Source organism: Vombatus ursinus, unplaced genomic scaffold (genome assembly GCF_900497805.2).
Source record: "Vombatus ursinus unplaced genomic scaffold, bare-nosed wombat genome assembly UNPS02014797.1, whole genome shotgun sequence".
Classification (NCBI taxonomy): domain Eukaryota; kingdom Metazoa; phylum Chordata; class Mammalia; order Diprotodontia; family Vombatidae; genus Vombatus; species Vombatus ursinus.
The window spans coordinates 14,112,517-14,134,572 of record NW_020954575.1 but is presented as its reverse complement, the minus strand read 5'-3'; the positions used below and the strand labels follow the sequence as shown (position 1 = coordinate 14,134,572).

The 22,056-nt window shown below is 40.3% G+C and overlaps 1 protein-coding gene across 1 annotated transcript in view; it reads right to left on the bottom strand.

Moving 5' to 3' along the window:
* LOC114049249 (CMRF35-like molecule 8) overlaps window positions 1-22,056 on the bottom strand; it is a 72,203-nt gene that overhangs the window by 48,878 nt on the left and 1,269 nt on the right. Inside the window, 5 exon segments of the mRNA XM_027870478.1 lie at window positions 7,703-7,828; window positions 8,473-8,510; window positions 12,990-13,099; window positions 14,668-14,791; window positions 16,496-16,804. Of these exon segments, the coding sequence (XP_027726279.1) occupies window positions 7,703-7,828; window positions 8,473-8,510; window positions 12,990-13,099; window positions 14,668-14,791; window positions 16,496-16,804 (707 nt within the window).

Sequence of the window (22,056 nt, the reverse complement as noted above, 5' to 3'; positions counted from 1 at the left end):
TTTTCCAGAAGGATTCAATATATGTGGGGTCTTGTACATGGAACTTCTACATGTGGGTTAATAAAGTCTGCTATACTTATAAACATGTTTCTTCCCCAATAGAATTTAAACTCTTTTTGAGAGGGTAGGAATTCTTTCATTTTTGTCTCAGTATTTCCATAACCTAGTACAGTGCCTTGCACGTAACAGGTACTTAGTAAATGCTTATTGATTGATAATATCTTCCTTCTTTCTTCTCTGTTTTCATTTTCCTCTCTTTCATCCCTACTTTATCAGACCCAGGGCTGGCAATACTTCATGGACTGGACTCCACCAGGATAACTCATCACCAAGAAACTCATCATCCTGCTTGCATTAGTTTTGGTACTCACATCTCATCAGTACCCTGGTATCCTTTGCCCCTCTGATTGGAGGGCTGGAGCAAAATGCTCTTCCAAAGTCTCTAAAGGACATAAAAATTATTTAGTCCAATGCCTTTATTTTTCAGAGGAAGAAACTGAGGCCCATTGTGAACTCCTTGAGAGCAAGGGCTGTCTCTTTTCTTTTTATCCCTAGCACTTAGCACAGTGCCTGGCAGTAATAGGTATTTAATAAATGTTTATTGACTGACTGATTGACTGATAAACAACTCTCTAAGACAAGTTGTAAAGTAAGTGTTAATCCATACTGATAGAGGAATTTCCACACTGGGAGCTTCCTATGCCAATGAGATCACAAGTTTAGTCTAAATAAATAAAAAAGGACTTTGGCATTAGAGACCTTAGGTTCAAATCCCAGCTCTGCTTTTGCAGATGCCTTTGCCATCTTGAAAAAGTTATTTAAGTTCTCTGTACCCCAGTTTTCTCATCTTTAAGATGAAGGGAATAGGTTTGGCAGAGTCACTGATTCTAGGTTTGCTAGACCTTTTTGTTGTTCAGTCATTTCAGTCATGTCCAACTCCTTCTCCAGTTTCATTTTACAGATGAGGAAATTGAGGCAAATAAGGTTAAATGATTTGCCCAGGGTCACACAGCTAGTAAGTATCTGAGGTCAGATTTGAACTCAGGAAGATGGGCCTTCCTGATTCTAGACCAGGCACTCTGTGCACTATGGTGCCACCTAGCTGCCCCTACTATACCTTAGGTTGGTTATTTTTGTTGTGCTTCTAGAACCTTGTTGTAACTACAAGGGATTCTGGGTATCTTAGGCATTGCATCCCTGAGAGATTCTGGAAAATTCATTGCCTCTAGGGTGAACAATGGAAGACTTATGTAACCTGCTTGTGTAGCATGCTATAGTCAATTTCTCATTAATATTTTCCTTTTTCTCTGAATATTGCAAAGACCCCCACAGAGTTGCTAATCCTTGGTGGTTTGGTTCTTAATGAATCCATTAATTTTGTGTGCAGTTGCATAGATTCATTAATCTCTAAACTTTCTAAGCTTTGTCATTCCCCCCACCCCTGTACTTGCCTCTCATCGTTGATTATATTTCACCAAGGTTACATAAATATTTTGCTTTTCTTAAAAACTAACAAATAGATTCATACTGTTCAGGCTTGACTTGGAGTCTATGGTGAGTTTCCCCAGATAGCTATGTAACCTTTCTGGCTCAAGGTTGGCATTTGCATGACTCTCCTTGTTTGTGGAGAGAATGATCACCAGATGCTCCATTTTGCCACCTTGTGTGCCCTCTCAAAGCCTGAAGCCAAAAAATCAACCATTTCTCCTCTTCTAACCTCTTGCCAACTCTACCCCTCATTTAGGCACAGAGGTATGAGTTATGGGTCTCTCCACCAATAAGGAGAATCTTATACCATCATTGAGCCCCAGGTTATAGGTAATTAGCAAATCTCTATAGAATTATTTCTTCAAAAGTCTCTAAGATTGGCAGTGGTGTCTGAGCTCCTCTCTAGCTCTAAATCCCATGATTCTCACTTTACAGATGAGGATTCTGACCCTCAGAGTGGTCCAGTGACTAGTCTAGGATTGCACAGTTAGTCAAAAGTGGAGGTGGTACTCCATTCCAAGTTGTCTGACTTCAAGGTGCCTAACAGCAGAGTGGGATAAGCAAAGCCCAGGAAGATTGATGGGTATTTTCAAACCTGAACTGCAAGTGGATATGCTAAGGAGGGATTGGTTGGTACTATAAAGCTGAAACTGTGCTGAGTAACTGAATCAATGCTACTATTAACTGCGGAGTATCTTATCTCTAGTCTTTTCTCCACCATTATAATGAAAATTACCAGGTACCTAATGGCTTGAATCCCTAAATGTTGAATGGCTGAAGACTGAGCAGGGGTGAAGAGTAGATGAAAATAAAAATGCAGGAAAAATTGGAGGAGGAGAGGGTTGGAACTCAGGGTATGCAATTTTACTGTCTTCCTCTTCTGGGAGTGTCTTGAATAGCCCAAGTCTCAGTGATTAACAAGTACAGTATGTGTAGGGTTTGGACTTCACCATTATGCCATCATCATAAATCCCATAGATGCTGAAATTTCAGCCCATCCTTTTCTAGCACCTTGGAGAGCCATAATCTTGGCTTCATTGCCTCTTTCCACTTCTAAATCCATGACTTGCTCTATAGGCCTTGGAGGGACATGTATTTCCCACCTTCATTGCAAAATAAGCAACTGAAATCAAGCCAAGGGAAGGATACAAGATAAAAAAGAGAATTGGATCTGAATTTTCTCATTTGGTTTCCTTTGGAGTAGATGTTTCTTATTGGTCCTCAGTGTGATCATCATTGCTTATGTACTCTCAGTTGCCACTCTTCCAGGGGGTAGGGAATGAGAGCTGAAAATAGAGAGGAAGAGAACCAAGACTGAGGGCCTCCAATGCCAGCCCTGGGGTTTTATGTGGTATCATACCATACAATTATTATTATATAATAAATAATAAAATGTTTTCCTTACAATAACCCTGTGAGATAGGTAATTTAAATATTATTATAGTTAATGTAAATGTTATCAGTCCTATTTTACAGGTAAGAAAATTGAGGCTTAAAGAGGTTCCATTGAATAACTAGTCAGAATGAAGGCTCAGAGTCAGAAAGAAACAGGATTTGTGGGGTTTTTTTTTTTTTTGGTGAGGCAAGTGGGGTTAAGTGACTTGCCCAGAGTCACACAGCTAGTGAGTGTCTGAGGCTAGATTTGAACTCAGGTCCTCCTGACTCCAGGGCTGGTGCTCTATCTACTGTGCCACCTATCTGCCCCCTAAGAAACAGGATTTGAATCCAAGTCTTCTGATCCCAGTATGGATTGTCCTTCTCATATATCATTCTGCCTCGGTCTCAGATGGAAGTTATCCTCTTCCCACACTCCCAACAGCTACTCTTTTAATTACTTATATTTAAATGTGCCACATGACTATTTCTGAGCCCTCACTACAACACAAAATTGATAAATAAAGACCTGGGAAAAAGAGAGATGTTTATTTATGTTTTTATCCAAAGGGCTGGCCTTCAGTGCAGGAGGCCAGAGTGTTGCAGCCTATGTCTTCATTATTGTACTATACACTGTATTCTCCACTGGGTACTCCTGTTTCTCCAAAGCTGTGTTCTGATTGTCCGTGGGAAAAGTTAAGATGGAGTATGTAACAGATTCTTCTTGAGAAGCAATCTGTAGAGAGAAATGGAATGTTTAGGGGGTCAGGAGAAGGAGGGAACAGGAGAAATGAACAATCTGCTTAGAGCAGTGTTTCTCAAGTACCTATGGACAGTGAGAACAGGGATTTCAGACTTCTCCCCATAAGACATCATTGATGTGCTACTAGAGATTTTCCCAGAAGTGCTGGCTTTTTTCTGAGATAGATTGCTGATATGACTGTTCCTCCTCATATATCCCATATCCTTTCCTTAACCCATCTACATCTATCCTTGACTTGTAAGTGAAAGATAACAAAGTATGTTACAGACACAACCTTACTTGTCCTCATTAGTCCCTCGGCCAAGGCAAGTGCTGTATGGACATACTGAGTTGGAGTAGGCAAGGAGTCAGATAGTACAGATGGGATAGGTGAGGAAACACATAGAGAGGTTAAGTGACTTGTCCCAATATCACACATCCAGTGAGGGATTTAGGTAGAGGCATATTTAGGAATCCCCATTTGAATCAGCACCTGTTTCTGGGACAGCGATTCTGCAAAGCTCCTAACCTGAGCCTGGCAGTCAAAACTTCACAGTCCCTGTCTCCGGGCTTTCTGCCCTTCTTTTCTTCTCATCCCTCATCATTATCCCTGCCAAGCTATTTTTGAAATTCCTCCCTCACATCTTTCCTTTTCCAGCACAGGAACCTATTACTCTCAATTTTCACCACCTTCTCTCCCCAGCCCACATGCCATAGAAGAATTAGAAATGTACACAAAATGAAGAGTTCTAAAGCCCCTCACTTAGAAACCATTGAGACTGCAGGTTCCCCACCCCTGCCCTACACCTTTCCATTCTATGATAAGATTAACTAGAATCTAACTTGGTGTTTCTCTCTTGGGTTATCAGGTAGGCAGTTTGGAGGGGAGTCCCTCCAGAGTACTGGGCTGGGAATGGGGCCTCCTAGGTCAGTTTCAAGCTTAATCTCCAATTATTTGTGATATTGGGGCAAATAATATAACTTCTCTGTATCTCAGTTATCTCAGCTGTACCATGGGGAGAATACCCTATCCCTTCCCTCCAGAAGGAATTTCATGTAGGGAAGCAATAAGGTCAGACTACTCTAGAGTACTTGAGGGCATTTCCTCCATCGCTGGATGCTCATCCAGGTCAAACCCACTAACTGTAGGTGTTTTACAGGGTACTATCCTCTCCCCTTTTCTCTTTCCCCTCTATACTATTTCACTCGGTGATCTCATCAATGACCATGTAACTCAATTGCCATCTCTATGCTGATGATTTTCAAACCTACCTATCCTGCCCTAACCTCTCTGTTGACCTCCGGTTTCACATTCTCCAACTTCCTTTCATACCTTTTGAACTGAATGCCTAGTAGTAATCATTTTAAACTCAACATTTCCAAAGCTGAACTTGTCACCTTTCTTCCTAAACCCTACACGAGGGCTGGGGAACCTGTGGTCTTGAAGCTGTATGTGGCCTTCTAGATCCTTGGGTGTGGTCTTTTGACTGAGTCCAAGTTTTACCAAACAAGTCCTTTTATTAAGGGGGTTTGTTGTTTGAAGTTTGGATTCAGTCAAAGGGCTGCACTTGAGGACCTAGATGGCCACATGTGGCCTCGAGGCTGCAGGTTTCCCACCCTTGCCTGATACCTTTCCAAACTTTCCCATTACTATGAGGTATACCATCATCTTTTTAGTCACCCAGGTTTGTGACCTAGTTGTCATCCTCAAATCCTCACTATTTCTCACTCCTCATTTTCAATCTGTTGCCAAGACCTATCAATTTCACCTTTGCAATACTTCTAAAATATAGTCTCTTCTCTCCTCTGATACAGCCAACCATGGTGCAGGACTTCATTCACCTCACGCTTGGACTATTACAAAAGCCTGCTGGTGGATCTTCCAGTCACAACCTTCCCTCCCCCACCACTTCCCCACTCCCTCACTCCAATCCATCCTCCATTCAGCCACCAAAATGATTTTCCTAAAGTGCAGGTCTGACCACCAATTTCTACTCCATAAATTTCAATGGCTCCCTGTTACCTACAGGATCAAATACAAAATCCTCTGCATGGTTATCAAAGTCCTTAACTTAGCTCCTTCCTACCTTTCCAGTCTTCTTACATTTTGCTCTCTGCCAGGTACTCTTTGATCCAGTGACACTGGCCTTCTTGTTGTTCCACACACAAGACACTCCATTTCTCAGCTGGACCACCCTCCATACCTGGAATGCCATCCTTCTTTGTCCTATCTACCTAGTTTCCTTGGTTCTCTTTAAGTCTCATCTTCCTTTAAAGATCCCTTGAATCCCTTGATTTAAGGAATCAAAATTCCCTTGAAATCCTTAAAATCTTACCTTCTACAAGAAGCCTTTCCCAATGTCATCTTAATTCTATTCTAATCTTCCCTCTATTAATTATTTTCTTGTAGTTTCCCCTATTGTATTGTAAGCAGCAGGTGGGGTGGGGACTGTCTTTTTGTATTTTTTTAAGTACTCTTTGTATCCCTAGCTTTTAGCATAATGTCTGGTGCATATTAGGTCCTTAATTAATTTTTATTGGCTGATTGTTCTACATGAAGAAGTATAGCCAGATTGTGCCAGTCAGGCATTGGATATAACCAATTTAGGGGTGAAAGAACACCTCCATGACTCCCTATTTATGACCTGGAAGGATGTTCCCATCCGAGAGTTAGGACTAGAAATGCCATTATTGTTTGTTTTTGCCAACAAGGAGTACAGAAGTGATAGAAGACCACCCTTCTGGTGTAAAAGTCCTTGACTTTGGAGTAATTTTGTCCTCTTCCTGGTGCAGAAACAATGGCACTGAGGAATCCCATGCTGTATGTAAGTCATTTCAGGAGGGCTGCAGTCCATATTTTTCTAGCATAAGGAGGATCAATGTACAGCACTATTCTCTAAAGCTTGCTCCTCTATGACATGACATATGGTGCCATGAACTACCAGAATTTTCACCCTCCTAAAAATTATACCCATGAATCTGGGTATTTTAAAAGAGGTCTTTATTCCTCTCCAGATTTTATCCAGACTTCCCCCACTATGCTCCAGAACCTCTTCATCCTGGAAGCTCACTCCAAGAACCCTTGGAATTCATACACTGGGAGCACCCTCTACCTCTGCAGCATCTCCCTCTGATTGACCTGCTCCATCACCTCCATTTAAGGAGGGCGCCAGGTCAGCCATATCTTCATTCTTCTCTAGGCTGTGCTCTGAATTTTCTCTACCATACTTTTCCCATCCTGCCACCCATCTCAGGCCTAGAGTTGGGTTTTCTCTTTCACCCTCTCAGTTTCTTTTTATGTGTTGCCTTCTGCTTGTATTTGTATTCCTAGGGCTTAGCACACAGAAAGCACTTAATGAATGCTTATTGACTTGAGGATATTTGCTTCAATTGTAGGGTATCCACTTCAGAGGGAATCAGGAAGCATGATACAATGGAAAGAGGACTGGATTTGGAATCATAGGACCTGAGTTCAAATCCTACTTCTATTACTGTCACGGTGAGATCTTGGGCAATCCACTAACCAACCTGTCTAGGCCTCACTTTCCTTATCTGAAAAGTGATGGGGTTGATCTAGATGGCATCTAAGGCCCCCTTCTAGACCTAGATCTATGTAGGTGATCTACCTTGTTCTTAGATAGAACTTAAGTTGAACTTGAATGAAAGTCAGAGATCAAAGTGAATCTAAGCAAAAAACAGAAATGAAAACTTAAGAACAACAACAGAAAACCAAAACACACAGGAACATTGACAATCTCTGACCAGGACTGTGTGTTGGCATTCTTAAGCCATGGCCAAGACTGTAATCCTTAGCCACCTCCACCTTTCCTCACTGATACTATAACTCAACCCCCAACCCCAGTCACTTCTCAAAGCATGGACACCAAGGCCAATAAGGGACCTTGTACGTGGCAAAAATCCAAATTCACTTTGCTTTCTTAAAATCTTGTGTTGGCCACAGCAAAGGCTGCTGACTCCAGTCAAACCTGCTCAGGTTTTGTTGATATTGCCTTTCCCGAGATGTCTTCAAAATCCTTAGTACTGGGAATGGGAGTCATTGTAGGACATATGTACAGAGAGGAAGACTCCAGTACTTACCACAGTGCTGAATTGTACATCTGGATTGCTTTGGATAGGAGGATCCTGATTTGAGTGTCTCTCCTGTAGCTCCAGATTTGAGTAACAAGGTTCGTTGTTTGGCTGCTCGGGAGCAATGGACAGGGGCTGGCCAGCACATTGGACAGTACCATGTAAATGGCCAGACCCAGAATTCTCATTGAGGATTATCTCCTGGGCTGACCCAGTCTTCTCTGTCTACTGACTCTCTCTCCCTGAATGACCTCTACACTTTCCCATAGCCTTTGTGTCCTGCCTCCAAATTTACCCCAGTTCCTATCTGACTAGGCAAAAACCTAGCTATATTGTTATCCCTTATCTGCAGGCTTCTCTTAGAGTAAGAGAGGAAGATGGTAACCTGAGTCCCTGAGCACAATGCCTGTGGCTCTGATTGGGAATTATTGCCACACCCTCTTTGCTGGGCATAGGAATAGAGACTGGGCCTGTGATCACATTAGTATAAAGAACTTTCTTTACTGAGTCAAGGTCAGTCCCTTCTCTGCAACATGGAGTCTTAGAGATGCTCAGGGCCCTGAGAGGTTGACTTGCCTAAGGTCATACAGATAATATCTTGACACTGGGGCCAACCTTCTATCTACTAGGCCATACCATCTCTCTACAGGAATGGATCAAAATAAAGACTCCATTGTGCCATGGGATATTATATAACTACATTATTTGCCTTTTTCCTTATCAAGGAAAGAATGGAGGGAGGGGGATCTCAATTTCCCTCAGACCATAGCTTCTCTTACCTGATTAGAGTCCAGAAACACCATGGACTTCTCATCAGCTAAAAAGAAACAAAGATGGTTAGGAGTCACAGAGTCATTTCCATAGACCACAGAGAGTTGTCAGGGTGGAAGATGAGTAAGCTGGGTCAGGAAGATGGGGATTTAAGGGGAAAGAGAGAACATTCGGTGTCTTTATTCAGTAACAGCTTTATTATCTTCAGGACTAACCTTAAAGATGTCAGCCTAAGAGAGCATAATCTTGTTCAGAGTCAGCTGGCTTGGTGTGTAGAATAAGGATGGGCTCAGAAACAGATTCATTAATTAAAAGGAAAAAGGGGAAGCAGGACAGGGTGGAGGAAAGGTAGGGGCAATCTACATTTTAGGAAATAATGGTCATTTTCAAAGAGGAGCTCCTTGCAGAATCTGAGACTGAGCTCTCCTTAGGATCATGGCTCTAGAGCCAGATGGAATATCCTGGGCCATGTAGTACAGCCCCCTCATTTTGTAGCTGAGGAAACCAAGGCTGAGGGACGGGTATATGTAACTTGCCTAAGATCATATGAAAAGTGAGTGTTAGAAGTAGGATATGAAACCACGTTCTCTAACCAGTACTTGGGCTCTTTTCTGTATACTCTGCTATCTCCCCCTGGAGAGGACTCATGATTTCATTGTTATGGAGAACTCTCAATGAGGAAACTCTCTTTACCAGTACAGAGCCGGCACCTGCTCTATAACTTATCTTCTTAGACCTCAGGTTAAGAACCTTGAACTGTTTTTTTTTTTTTTGTGTTTTTAATTGATGACTTCATTTCAACATAACTAATTTCCTTTGAAATCCACACACACATACATATATATATGTATACATACACATATATAATTTTATGAATTTAAAGACATTATTCAGAGAAAAGGGGTCCTTTGAAATCCACATATATTATTTTATGCATCTAAAGACATTATTTGGAGAAGGGGTCCATAAGCTCCACCAAAGTACCAAAGGAGTCCATGCCCTAAAAAACGCTAAGAACTTCTGGATTAGAAAGTTTCCCAAGGGTATCAAGAAGTCACATGACCTGCCCAAGGGTTACATGGCCAGTCCAAGTCAGAGGTGGGTCTTGATTCTAGGTCTTCCTGGCTCCTAAATCCACTCTTTCTCTCTCCACTATGATATGTTACTTCTTTTGAAACAGATCTCAAGAGGTCATCTAGCCCAACATGACCACCCTTCTTTCTTTGGCCAGCACACTATTGAAACCATTCAAGCTGGAGAGATATATATTCCTTATGTTGTTTAAGTTCTCTGACTTAATCATCTTCCTTGGGATCACATTTCAAGAAGTCATAATCATAATTTTCCCTGATGTCCAGCATAAAGCTTATCGTGCTTTTGCCTGTAGTAAGCCTTTAATAAATGTCTTTTCATTCATTCATTTATTCACTCATTCTGTCATTGTCCTAGGAGTTGTCCATTTTTTAATCATAGCTCTGCTCTCCCACACCTCTGTCCTTGTCAAAGAGGAGTATGAAAGACTTTTAAAGGGGGTTGTGGTGAGTAAAGGGTAGTTCACAAACTTGTCTAGTCTGGTACGACTATGCATTTAATTCCATAGGCAGAGTATCATATTGGGACTTGGGATGGTGGTAAGGTGGTGTCATGACACCACTTGGGTGTGACAAGGAATCAGAAGGGAAAGATAGGATCCTTGATGTCTAGTGGCCCTAATCTAAAAAGGGAGGCATTTCACCCACATATTTAAAATATATACATTGAAAACATATTAATAGACATGAAGCCCATTTTATTTTATTTTATTTTTTGGCTAGGCAATGGGGTTAAGTGACTTGCCCAGGGTCACACAGCTAGTAAGTGTTATGTTCCTGAGGCTGGATTTGAACTCAGGTCCTCCTGAATCCAGGGCTGGTGCTCTATCCACTGCACCACCTAGCTGCCACATGAAGCCTATTTTAGATAGGTTCATATGCATCTTAAACTATTGTCCCTCACTTTTCTCAGTGCTTTCCCTGGACTAGATAGATCAACTGTGATATAAGAAAGGTAGGAAATAGTCAGATGCCTAGCCTGGCAGCTCACATGCTTGAATTTTTCTTTGTGTACTTTTTGGGGAAATAATAATAATAATAATAACTAAAATTTCTACAGTACTTTCCACATATCTCATTTGTTTCCCACAACAACCTTTGAGGTAGGTGCTATTATTATTCCCATTTTACATATTATGAAACTGAGGCAGTCAGAGGTTAAATGACTTACTCAGGGTCATACTGCTAGGGAGTGTCTGAGGCCAGACATGAACTCAGGTCTCTGATTCTAGGACCAGCTCTCTAGCCATTATGCCGCCTAGGGAAGTAGTCTGCTTTCTTGGGGCTGTTTGAAAAGCCAAAGGACAACCACTGCCCTTGCTTGGCAGCTATTTTATTTTCCCTCCTAAATTTTACAATGTCTCACTTGGGGGTGTCTCCTGGGCCTTCTTAACTTCAGGGCCCTGAGTAGTGCATAGGCTGCTCTCTTCCTTCTTTGGAAACCTGGCCCCCAGCCACTGTTCATGTCAAAAATAAAGAACTAATTAAAGATTATAGGGTCCCCTACTTGACTCCTCATCCTTCTATTCAGGATTATGCCCTGCACCCCACTTACCACCTCTATCACTGACCAGGATAAGCTAGTGTTGGGTAGGATTTACTGGAGTGATTGGAATGACTAGAGCTGGATAGGGTAGTTTAGTCAGGCTTTCTAGAAGAGGCAGTCTTTGAGTAATAATATTCTTGGGGATGAGTTTAGGGTGGTAGAAAAGAGAAAAGATATTCTCAGAAGGAAAGAGGAGGTAAGTGTGAATTGAGTATGAAAAACTTCGGATGGGTTGACAAAATTTACTTGACTGTGCCCCAGGGCCTGGGGCAAAATAAGGGCGGCAACTGGCATGGGAGTCTCATAGCCCTAAATCAAGAATTTAGCAGTTTTAGGGGCAGCTTGGTGGCACAGTGGATAGAGCACGATCCCTGAAGTCAGGAGGCCCTGAGTTCAAATTCGGCCTCAGACCAAACACTTGTGACTTACTAGCTGTGTGACTTGCTAGCTGTGTGTAAATGCTTTAAAAAAAAAAAGAATTTAGCAGTTTTACTGAGAGCTAATTTTTTCCAAACAGGGGAGTTATGGGACCATTGGGCCCTTAGAGAAAAGTGCCCATGCTACTCAGTGCCCTAAACTTAAATAGGTCTAAGAAACACATCTCTTTTCTTCTCTTTTTTTTTAAGCAATTGGGGTTAAGTGACTTGCCCAGGGTCACACAGCTAGTAAGTGTCAAGTGTTTGGTTTAAGGGTGGATTTGAACTCAGGTCCTCTTGATTTCAAGGCCAGTGCTCTATCCACTGTACCACCTAGCTGCCCCTGAGAAACACTTCTACATGATTGATTGATAGTGAAGTTGGAGGAAAATTATACAAGCCCAGCTACCAAACAGAGGAAATGATTCTTCTTCAGCCTGTGAAACAGGTTACTGAGAACTGACCACTTCCTTCCCCAAAGGCCAAAAATAAAGTTTTAAACTGGAGCATGTGAGTGAGACTGCATGTTTGAAATGGAAGGGGAAGCAAAATTTCCCATGTGAAAGATAGTGAAGATCTATTTCTTTCCTCCTCTGAAGATAACTAAGTTCCCCCTTTGCAACTTTCCATGGCTTTTGTTTTGAGTTTCTCCTTTTGGAGAGCCTTAGAAATAGAGAGGGTCTATGGTTAAAGCATCCACTTCACTCTGAACTGCTAATGCACCAAGGAGACCCATAAACTTAGGTGGCTTACTATTGGATACACATCCTAGGGAAGGAAGGAGGAAGGATAGAGAGTCCTGCTGCAGCAGAGAGGGAAAGATACAGGGTATCTGGAAAGCAATTTGAAAACAGTTACAAAACTGTGCATATCCTTTGATCCAGTGATACCATTACTTGCCCTATAAAACAAAGATATCAAAGAAGGAGGAAAAGGTCATATATGCACAGAAATATTTATATCAACTTGTTTTGTGGTGGCAAAGAGTAAAAAACTAGAATCTAAGCCAATTAGTTGGGTAATGGCTGAACAAATCATGGTATATGAATGTAATGGAATACTATTGCTCCATAAGAAATCATAAAGGGGACGTTTTGGATGAATTGGGAAGATTTATATGAATTGATGTAAAGTGAGAAGAACTAGGAAAACAATTTATACTAAAACATTAATATTGTAAAAATGAACAGTTCTGAAAGACTTAAGAAATCTAATCAACTATGATTTCAGAAGATTGGTGATAAAGAATCTTACCTTATGACAGAAAGGTGATGGGACTAATGCACACACATTTTTGAACATGACCAATATGAGTATTTTTTTTTTGCTTGACTATGCATATCTCTTACAAGAATTTTTTTAATGGAATGAGGAGGAGGGAAGGGAGAGACAACAAACACTAGATAATTGAAAAAAATTAACAGAAAAAGAAAAAAAGAAAAAAAGAACATGGCCTGGGGTAGCACACTCACCCTTCTTCTGTCTCATCATTCTCCAAGCCAAAAACACAGCTCCAGCCAATGAAATAATTAAGAGACCCAGGATCAAGAGCAATATTCCAGGCTTGTCAAGAATCCCAGATCTAGTGAAAAGAAGAAAATCCAAAGTAGTCGATGGTCTAATCCCTTCTTCTACCCCTCCCTCTTTCATGTCCAGGCACACATCCCAAGTTCCATCTACATTTGGAAAACTGACCTGCCAGAGCTGGACTGATGATTATAATCAACACTTGGAGAATGATGCAAAGAAAAACTTATTTGGAACTAAGAAGGCTCTCTTGTTAATTAATAACCAAATGTAGAGCCAGAGTCTGGCCCTATATTTGCCACAGGGGCAAGTGATCCAGGGTTAATGGGGTCCCCAGTTTGACTTTCAACTAGGGGAGAAGTATAGCCAGGTGGATAAGACCAATTACATGTCAGAAATGTGAAAATACAACTGTGAACCTTGATAATCGTTCATGAGAGTAAAAGTATGTGCCCAGTTCTGGACATAAATGAATTCTGCACATTGGGACATGTAGTAGAGAGAGTGTTGGACTGACGCTTAAGAGAACTAGTCCTTCATCCAAGTTTTGCAACTCAATAGTTGTGTGACCTAGGGAAAATAATTTTCTCAGCTCTGAGACTTGGTTTCCTTTTCTTCAAACTAAGTAAATTTAAATTAAGGCTGCATTAAGTAGTCTCTAAGATCCCTTCTACATCTGACATTTTATGGTTGTATGATTCAATCAATCAGTAAGAATTTTTAAAGTACCTACACTAGGTGTTGTGCTAAGTGCTAAAGATACAAAGAAAGGCAAAAATATAAAAGAAATAGTCGTTGTTCTTCAGGAGTTTACATGCGAATGCAGGCTGTCTCCTGCATGTAAATAAATTCGTAAATAAGATATATACAGAGTGAAAGGAAGGTAATCTTAGAGGTGAAGGCACTGGCAGCCGGGGGGACCAGGAAAGGTCTCCTGTAGAAGGTAGCATTTGAGGTAAATCCTGAAAAAATCCAAGGGATGTCAAGAGGCAGAGGTGAGGAAGAAGAATAGTGCAAACATAGGGGAAGCCAATGCAAAGGACCAAAGGGGGGAGATGGAGTATTATGTGCAAGGAATAGAAAGTGGACTTGAATCTCTATCATTGAGTGTGGAAGGGAGTAAAGCATGAGCAAACTGGAAAGAAAGTACAGGGTCCAGGTTGTGAAGAGCCTTCCTACCAGACTGAGTACCTTATACTTGATTCTGGAGCTAATATGGAGCCACTGTAGTTTATTGAGCAGGGGAATGACATGGTCAAAAGTGCATTATAGGAAGATCACCTTGGCAGCTTTGTAGAGGATGGATTGGAGAGGAGAGAGTCCAGGAATCTAATTAGATTCAGGGAGTCCAACTAGAAGACTATTGCAGTAGTCCAGGTGAGAGGTGACAAGGTCCTGAATTAGGCTGTGTGATTGGAGAGAAGGGGAAGTGTGCAAGAGATTTTGTGAAGGTAGAAATGATAAGATTTGACAACTGATTATATGTCTAGTGTAAGAGAGTAAGGAAAGAAGATGCCAAATTTGCAAACCTGGGAAATTGAGAGGAGAGTGATACGTTTAACAATAATAGGGACATTTAGAAAAGTGGATGATTTTGGGGAGAGAGAATGAATTTATCCTTACCTTGGGAGTGGCATGGGGTCAGAAATCTCTTCTGAGGTCTTCTCTTCACCTATTTCATTTATGTCTGTCACTGGTATATCTGTTGGTGATGTGGTTGTATATCTATTTGAGGTCACTGTGGGTGCTAGGAAGAGGAAAGTTCAAATCAAGTCCAAGGCCTTGTCCCTTTGTATTTTCTCATGCAAACCCTTGTATATTTCCATTTTATATAGTTTATGATTCATGACAGCAGCCAGGTAGATGACTCTGGGGGATAAGATCTGCTGGAACAGGAAGGACTAGTTTTTACCAAGCCCCACAAAATATGTCTAGATCAGGGGTTCTTAACCAGGGCTTCGTGACTTTGTTCTTAAAAATTATTTTCATAACTGTATTTCTATACAATTGGTTTCCTTTGTAATCTTATATATTTTATTTTGTACCTTTAAAAACATTACTAAGAAGGAGTCTATAGTCTTCACCAGACAGCCAAAGGGATCCAAGACACAAAAAAACCTCTGGCTTAGACCCAGGCAAAAGGCCACTCAGATAAATCTCGAGGTTCTACATCCTTCTACTTATAAATCTTTGCCTGATGGGTTAAAGGTTAGAGGGCTTATACAGAGAACCTTCACGAGATTGATGGGTTACTCAGCAGGGAGGAGCTGGACGTCATGGTAGGGAAGAAGTCAATAGCAAGTATTTTCAGATGAGCCTTAAAGGTGATCAGAACAGCTTTTCTGTTGACTCTGATTCCTTTTTTTTTTTTTTTTTTTTGGCAACAGCAGATATTACTCATGGTGCAGTGACCAGTGATATGGGCCCTTTAAGAGATCTACGCAACCTCTTCCTTTGTTGCATCATGACAATGTGGTGCATTTTTTTTTAATGAGGCAATTGAGGTTAAGTGACTTGCCTAGAGTCACATAGCTAGTAAGTGTCAAGTGTCTGAGGCCGGGTTTGAACTCTGGTCCTCCTGACTCCAAGACCAGAGCTTTATCCACTGTGCCACCTAGCTGCCCTAATGTGGTGCATTGGAAAGTGTTTTAGAAGGCCTGACTTTGAATCCCACTCCTGGTGCTTATTAGCTATGGTGGTGACCTAAAGCAAGTAACTTAACCACTCTAAGATTCAGCTTCTCCATCTGTTGATGGGGATAATAATACTTGTGCAATTAATTACTGTATAATAGCACTTGGGGAGAAAGTCCTCGAAAATCTTAAAGCTCTATGGAGACCTAAGATTTCTTTATGGTTATGAGAATAGAAGATTGAACACACAGTAAAGGAGGTGGCTAGATCCTTGGGTCTATCAAGGTTTGCAGAGAGATTATGGCTTGGTTTGGAATTTCATGGAGGTAAAAATTGGGATGAGAGTTGGAGCCCGAGACTTCTCAGAGCCAGGGAACATCTACCAGTTCTTAAATGTGACTACACTACCATAGATATAAGGTTCCCCTCCCCCCTCCCCACCCAGGGGGATCATCAGCCTTTCAGGATGGAGGTGGGGTCTAGTACAGTTCCAGGGGCACAGGGGTGACTTCTAGGTAAGTTTCCCAGCTCAGTCCATGCATATGAGGGAACAGAGTGGGACTGGAGGACTCAGCCATTCCAATGCAGCTAATGCAGAAGAGGCCTTCTGGATCCCATTGATAATGGCCTCATACCCAACCTACATGGATAAACAGATAAACAGGTACATACCTGCACCCAAGCATACACACACACTATCTGGAGTTGCCAGTAACTAGCTGTGGATTGTTTTCATTGCCTTAAGTTGTGGGAGTGGGATGTGGGGGATAATTCTTGGTTCCATAAGTCCTGGGGGCTAGGAAAAATATCCCTCTTACCTGGAGAAACAAATACAGTAATTGAGAATTTGATATCACTGAAGCTTTGTTCAATCCTACATTGGTACTCTCCTTCGTCAGCTTTAGTGAGGTTTTTCATGGTCACTGTGAATGTGTTGTTTTCAGGATCATCTCTGATGGACACTTTTGATTCTTGAGTATCCATAATTGTGCTACAAAAAAATTTCCAACTTTTTTTGCACCATTTTTTCTTTGTAGTCTTGTAGTTTTCTTCATAGGAACACTGCACAGTCAGTGATTCTCCTACAATACCTCTCACCTCACTGGGGCCAGACAGAGACAAGCAATCTGGAAAACACAAGCTCATGTTGTCATCTCCTCATATGCAAGATTTAAACCAAAGTGGATGGTATCCCATAAGCTTCTTTCCCCTTAAAGGTTTCATCAGAAACCATCACCCTAAGGCACTGGCATGAAGTAGAAGCCAGGGAGACACTGGACACTGTTATTAGATTCAGAGACAGAGAGGACGAGATAATCATGCCCAGGTCTGGCAGCTGAAGGTTAGAATCTCTGTTCTTGTTTCTTTTGCCTTACTGAGAAAAAGCAAAAGTGGAATACTGTCCCCTCAGGAGAGGTGTTAGACACCACACTACTTTGTGACTTCACATAGGAACCTGTCTTTAGGAGACCAGGAGACAAGATGGTGAATTGGATAGAATATAAGACTAAAAAAGAAGAGGCCTGAGTTCTAACCTTAATTCTGCCACTTTGACTTTGTGAAGTCACAACCCCCCTTAAGAACTATAAAATTGTGTATACCTTTGACTTAGCAATACCACTGCCAGATCTGTATCCCAAAGAGATTAAAGAAAAAGGAAAAAGACCTATATGCACAAAAATATTTATAGAGGCTCTTTTTGTGGTGGTATAGAATTAGAATTGAAGGGATACCTATCAATTGGGGAATGGCTGGACAAGTTGTGTTTATGATTATGATGGAATACTATTGTGCTATAAGGAATGGAGGGGATGGTTGCAGAAAAATCTGAGAAGACTTATATGAACTGATGCAAAGTGAAGTGAGTAGAACTAGGAGAACATTGTACACAGTAACAGCAATATTGTAATGATGATCAACTTTTAAAGATTAGCTATTCTGATCAATACAATGATCCAAGACAATTCCAAGTGATTCAGATGAAAAATGCTTTTTACAATCTGAGAGAGAACTAATGAATAAACTCTTGTTTTTTTAAATTTTTTTTTAAAAAAATTGTCATTTATTTATTTTTAACATTTTTTTTGAATTCCAAATTCTTGTCCTCCACCTTCTATTGAGAAGGTAAGAAATATGATAGAACTTATGAACTCTGAGTGCACACTGAAGCATATTTTTTCATTTACTTTATTTTTCTTGTTTTTTCCAATGTGGCTAATATGGAAATATGTTTTTCATGACTTCACATGTATAATTGATGTCATATTGCTTGTCTTCTCAATGGGTGGGGGAAGGGCTAGAAGGAGGGAGAGAATTCAGAATTCAAAATTTTATAAAATAATGTTAAGATAAAGTATAATTATTTTTAAAATGCTTGTTTTCTTCCTTCCTTCCTTCCTTCCTTTCTTTCTCTCTTTCTTTCTCTTTCTTTCTTTCTTTCTTTCTTTCTTTCTTTCTTTCTTTCTTTCTTCCTCCCTCCCTCCTTCCTTCTATTCTTATTTTTCTTTTCCTTTTGCTATCTTTTAGAGTACGATCAAGATGGTTGGGGAAGGGGTCTCTTTCCCCTTCTCTCCCCTCAAGAACAACTAATACTGACTTGTAGCCAAGGCACACAGCAGAGGACTTTTCTCACTACGATGTTTCAGTTTGCTTCAAACAAATTGTGTCCTCTAGTTGACTGATAAATGGCAGAGGCTGTTCTGTTTATGTCTAAGAAAGTAGTTCATGGACATTATTTTTGAACCCCTAAACTCATAGTGAATGATGGAGAATTTTGAGTTCCCTTAGCAATGTGATCCCCAAATCTATCCTTTGAGCCAGAGAGGGGAGATTTCCTAGGTGGCACCAGATTTGGGAGCTACCAAATGAGTAATCTCATGGTTGTGAGTTTCTGAGTTTGAGCTTTGAGGTATCAGCTTCCTAGAAGAAGATCTCTTTTGCATTGTGCTTCTTGGACAAGGAATAGTATTGCTGATAGAGGACTGCCCTGGAATTGAAAGACTAAAGTCATGGCGTGTGTGTGTGTGTGTGTGTGTGTGTGTGTGTGTGTGTGTGTGTATGTGTGTGTGTTTGGTGGAGGTGGGGGTGGGGTTGGGAGGGAAAGAGGAGGGAAGAGATCTGTACCTTACCAATCTGTTTTGCTTTGAGTTACTAGAATAGTACAAGTCCATGGGAAAAGATAGCTTAGCATCTCACTCTCTAAAACATGTTGATCTTTCAGGGTTACTCTAATAGGCCACTTGAATGTTTTATGTGTTTATAGTCTCTCATGAGGCATTTTCCATGGGGAACAAAATAAAAGCTGTTCCATACCCAATATACATATTGTGTATTTTATGCCTCTGTAGGAGATCAAAATCTTTCTATGTAGATTTAGGAGACTTCACTTTGGAAATTTCCCCAGAATAAAACTGAAGGCAGAGTCTAATGAGCCAAAGAGAGAAAATGATCATCTTGGGGTCAAGTCCCCAGGACTAGACCTGGTCTGTATGAGCCCGAGGTCTTGGGGGCAGGTGGATAGGTAAGGGCTGAGTCATGTGTTACATAAGGTTTATGAACTCCTGGGTAAAAAAACTAAATATTTTTAGGTAGGCAATTGTTATTTCCATTAATACAGGTAGGGCTTCAGAAGAGAAAGTAAGTTTGAGAAATGAACAGTTAAGTTGGTATCTGAGAGTAGAAGATAGACTTCTAGACTATGGATTAAATTATAGGAATGATGGGGCTCTTGACTATAGGTAGAGTACCAGGAATATATATTTGCCTGGAGTCTGATCAAGAGGTTATTAGGCTGAAAATGAAGGAGGAAAGGGAAAAAAATCCCAAACTAGCTACTGAGCTAGTTATTTAGAGAGTAGCATGTTCAACATAGAAAAAAAATTGAAGGTTGAAACAGAAATGATTCTGATGAGAAATAAAAGGTGGAGCTGTCTGAAGACACCATTGCGGCTTCACAAGAAAGTCATGAACAAACTCAGTTTTCAAAAGGCATATTGAAGCTAAAAGCAAGAGTAGGTAATGGAACCTAAATACAAAACTGTGGCACAGTCTTGGAAGAATTATGTCAGAGGCACTAAAGCCTGGAATTAGCTGTAGTTGGTAATGAGTGCTAAGGACAATGAATGAAAAAGGTGTTTTTTTTTTTTTAACATATGAGAAGGTAAGGAGAAACATCAGAGAAGGAATAGCACTGTTTCTGCAAGTATATGGAAAAAATGAGAATGGAAGAAAATGAGAAAGCAGAATGACTCCATTTTAACTTTGCTTCTCAAGGTTCTAATGAATTACATTCTGGGACAGCTGTTGAAAGAACTGGCAGATATCATTACTGAAATGTTTTCTGTGATTTTTGAAAGACCATAGAGTTGAGAAAAGTGTGATTGTAGGACAAGAGAAAAGCAAATGTCATAAACTTCAAAAAAGGCATTGAATTTGGACTCTGTAAACTATAGGTCAGCAAGTCTGAATTCAATTCCCAACAACATTCTAGGATACATTACAAAAAAGGACGTTTATAAACATATAAAAAGGGAAGTACTAACCACTGGTCAAAATGGTTTTCAACAAGAACAGACTAATTTCATTTCTTTTTTGATCTAACTAGACAAACAGGTCTTTCTTTCTTTCTTTCTTTCTTTCTTTCTTTCTTTCTTTCTTTCTTTCACCATCACTTAGCATAGTTCCTGGCATATAATAGGAACTTAATAAATACCTATTATTTGACTCACTGGAATGTACCTTGCACATAATAATAGCACTTAATAAATGCCTAGGTGAGTGATGGCAGATCAGTCATTGAATAAGGGAATGGAATTCTTTGCACATTTGTCAAATTTGCAAATGACACATAATGCCTGGCATATAGTCGTTGCTTAATAAAAGTTCACTGATTGATTGATACAAAACTGGGGATGATAACAGGTTGATTGACAAAGGCCAGGTACAAAAAGAAAAGAACATGTTAAAATGATGGGCCAAATAGAATTGGATGATATTTAATTCAACAACTATGTATTAAGCTCCTACTATGCACAAAGCTCTGTGACAGGCACTGGAGATATAAAGACAGAAACAGTGAAAAACAATCTCTTCCTTTAAGAAGCTTACATTCTCTTGGTGGGATTCAGCATACAAATAGGCAAATAAATATGAGATAATTTGAAGAGGGAGAGGGCAGTAACGATTGGGAAAGGCTTCCTGAAGGAAATGGTGCCTGAACTGAGCTTTGAAGAAGGCTGAGGATTCTTAGAAACAGAGGTGGTGAGGGAGTACATTCTAAGTACAAAAAACAGTTTGGATAAAGGCAAGGAGGCATAGAGGCAATGAAAGGCCATGTAATCCAGTTTGGTCAGAATATAGAATGCATGAAGTAGTGTGATACGTGATGTCCAGAAATGAAGGCTAGTGCCAAACTGTGAAATGTTTTAAGTGCTGGTGTGAAGAGTTTGTATTTATTTCCTAGAGTCAATAGGACACCAGCCACTGGAGGCTTTTGAGCAGGAGAGTGGCATGGGCAGGCCAGTGAATGAGGATTCTTATTATCATGGAAGCTGTGTGGAGGATTGATTGGACAGGAAAGAAAATGGTAATATGGAGACTAATTAATTAGAAGCATATTGCAGTAGTCTAGGCTAGAGGTAATAAAAGCCTTGACTAGCGTTGATCATTTGAGTGGAAAGAAGGCACTAGATGCAAGAGATGTGATGAAAGTGGGATCAACAAGATTTGGTAACCAATTGGATATGGGGGTTGAAGGAGAAGGAAGAGTGAATCCCTTTCCTTCCCCTTAAAATGATTGTAATTCTAAAAAGTTGCACGTCTTTGCAATTCACATCCCCTCTCTGGAACTCAATATACTCTTCTATAAAAATGAAGGCATAAGATTGTATCCCAAATACTCCTAGTATGCCATAGTTCAGTGCAGGTGTATTCAGAAGGTGATAGAAACCTATGTTCCCTGGTGATATAAATCTAGATGAGTGTAAATATAATGTGTAAATGTAAAGTGATATAAATCTAGATAAATCTAGATAAAGATGGTTCCATTTTTAAGAATAAGTGTAAGTAAAGTCTTATACTAAGGTTTTTTAAAAATTAAATTTATTTTATTTTTAATGTATGGAATAAAACAAGTATTTGTATAACATAGTATAATAAAAAGATTACTGTACATGAAACTGAAAATCTATTATGTACAATTTGCTATTCCTTTTAAATATATAATAAAGTTATCTTGCAAATTTCTTCTTTTTCTTTTTCTTTCTTTTCCTTTTTTTTTCTTTCCCCTACCCCCTTCTACTCCCGCCTCCATCCTAGAGATGGCTACCATTAGGCACACACACACACACACACACACACACACACACACACACACACACAC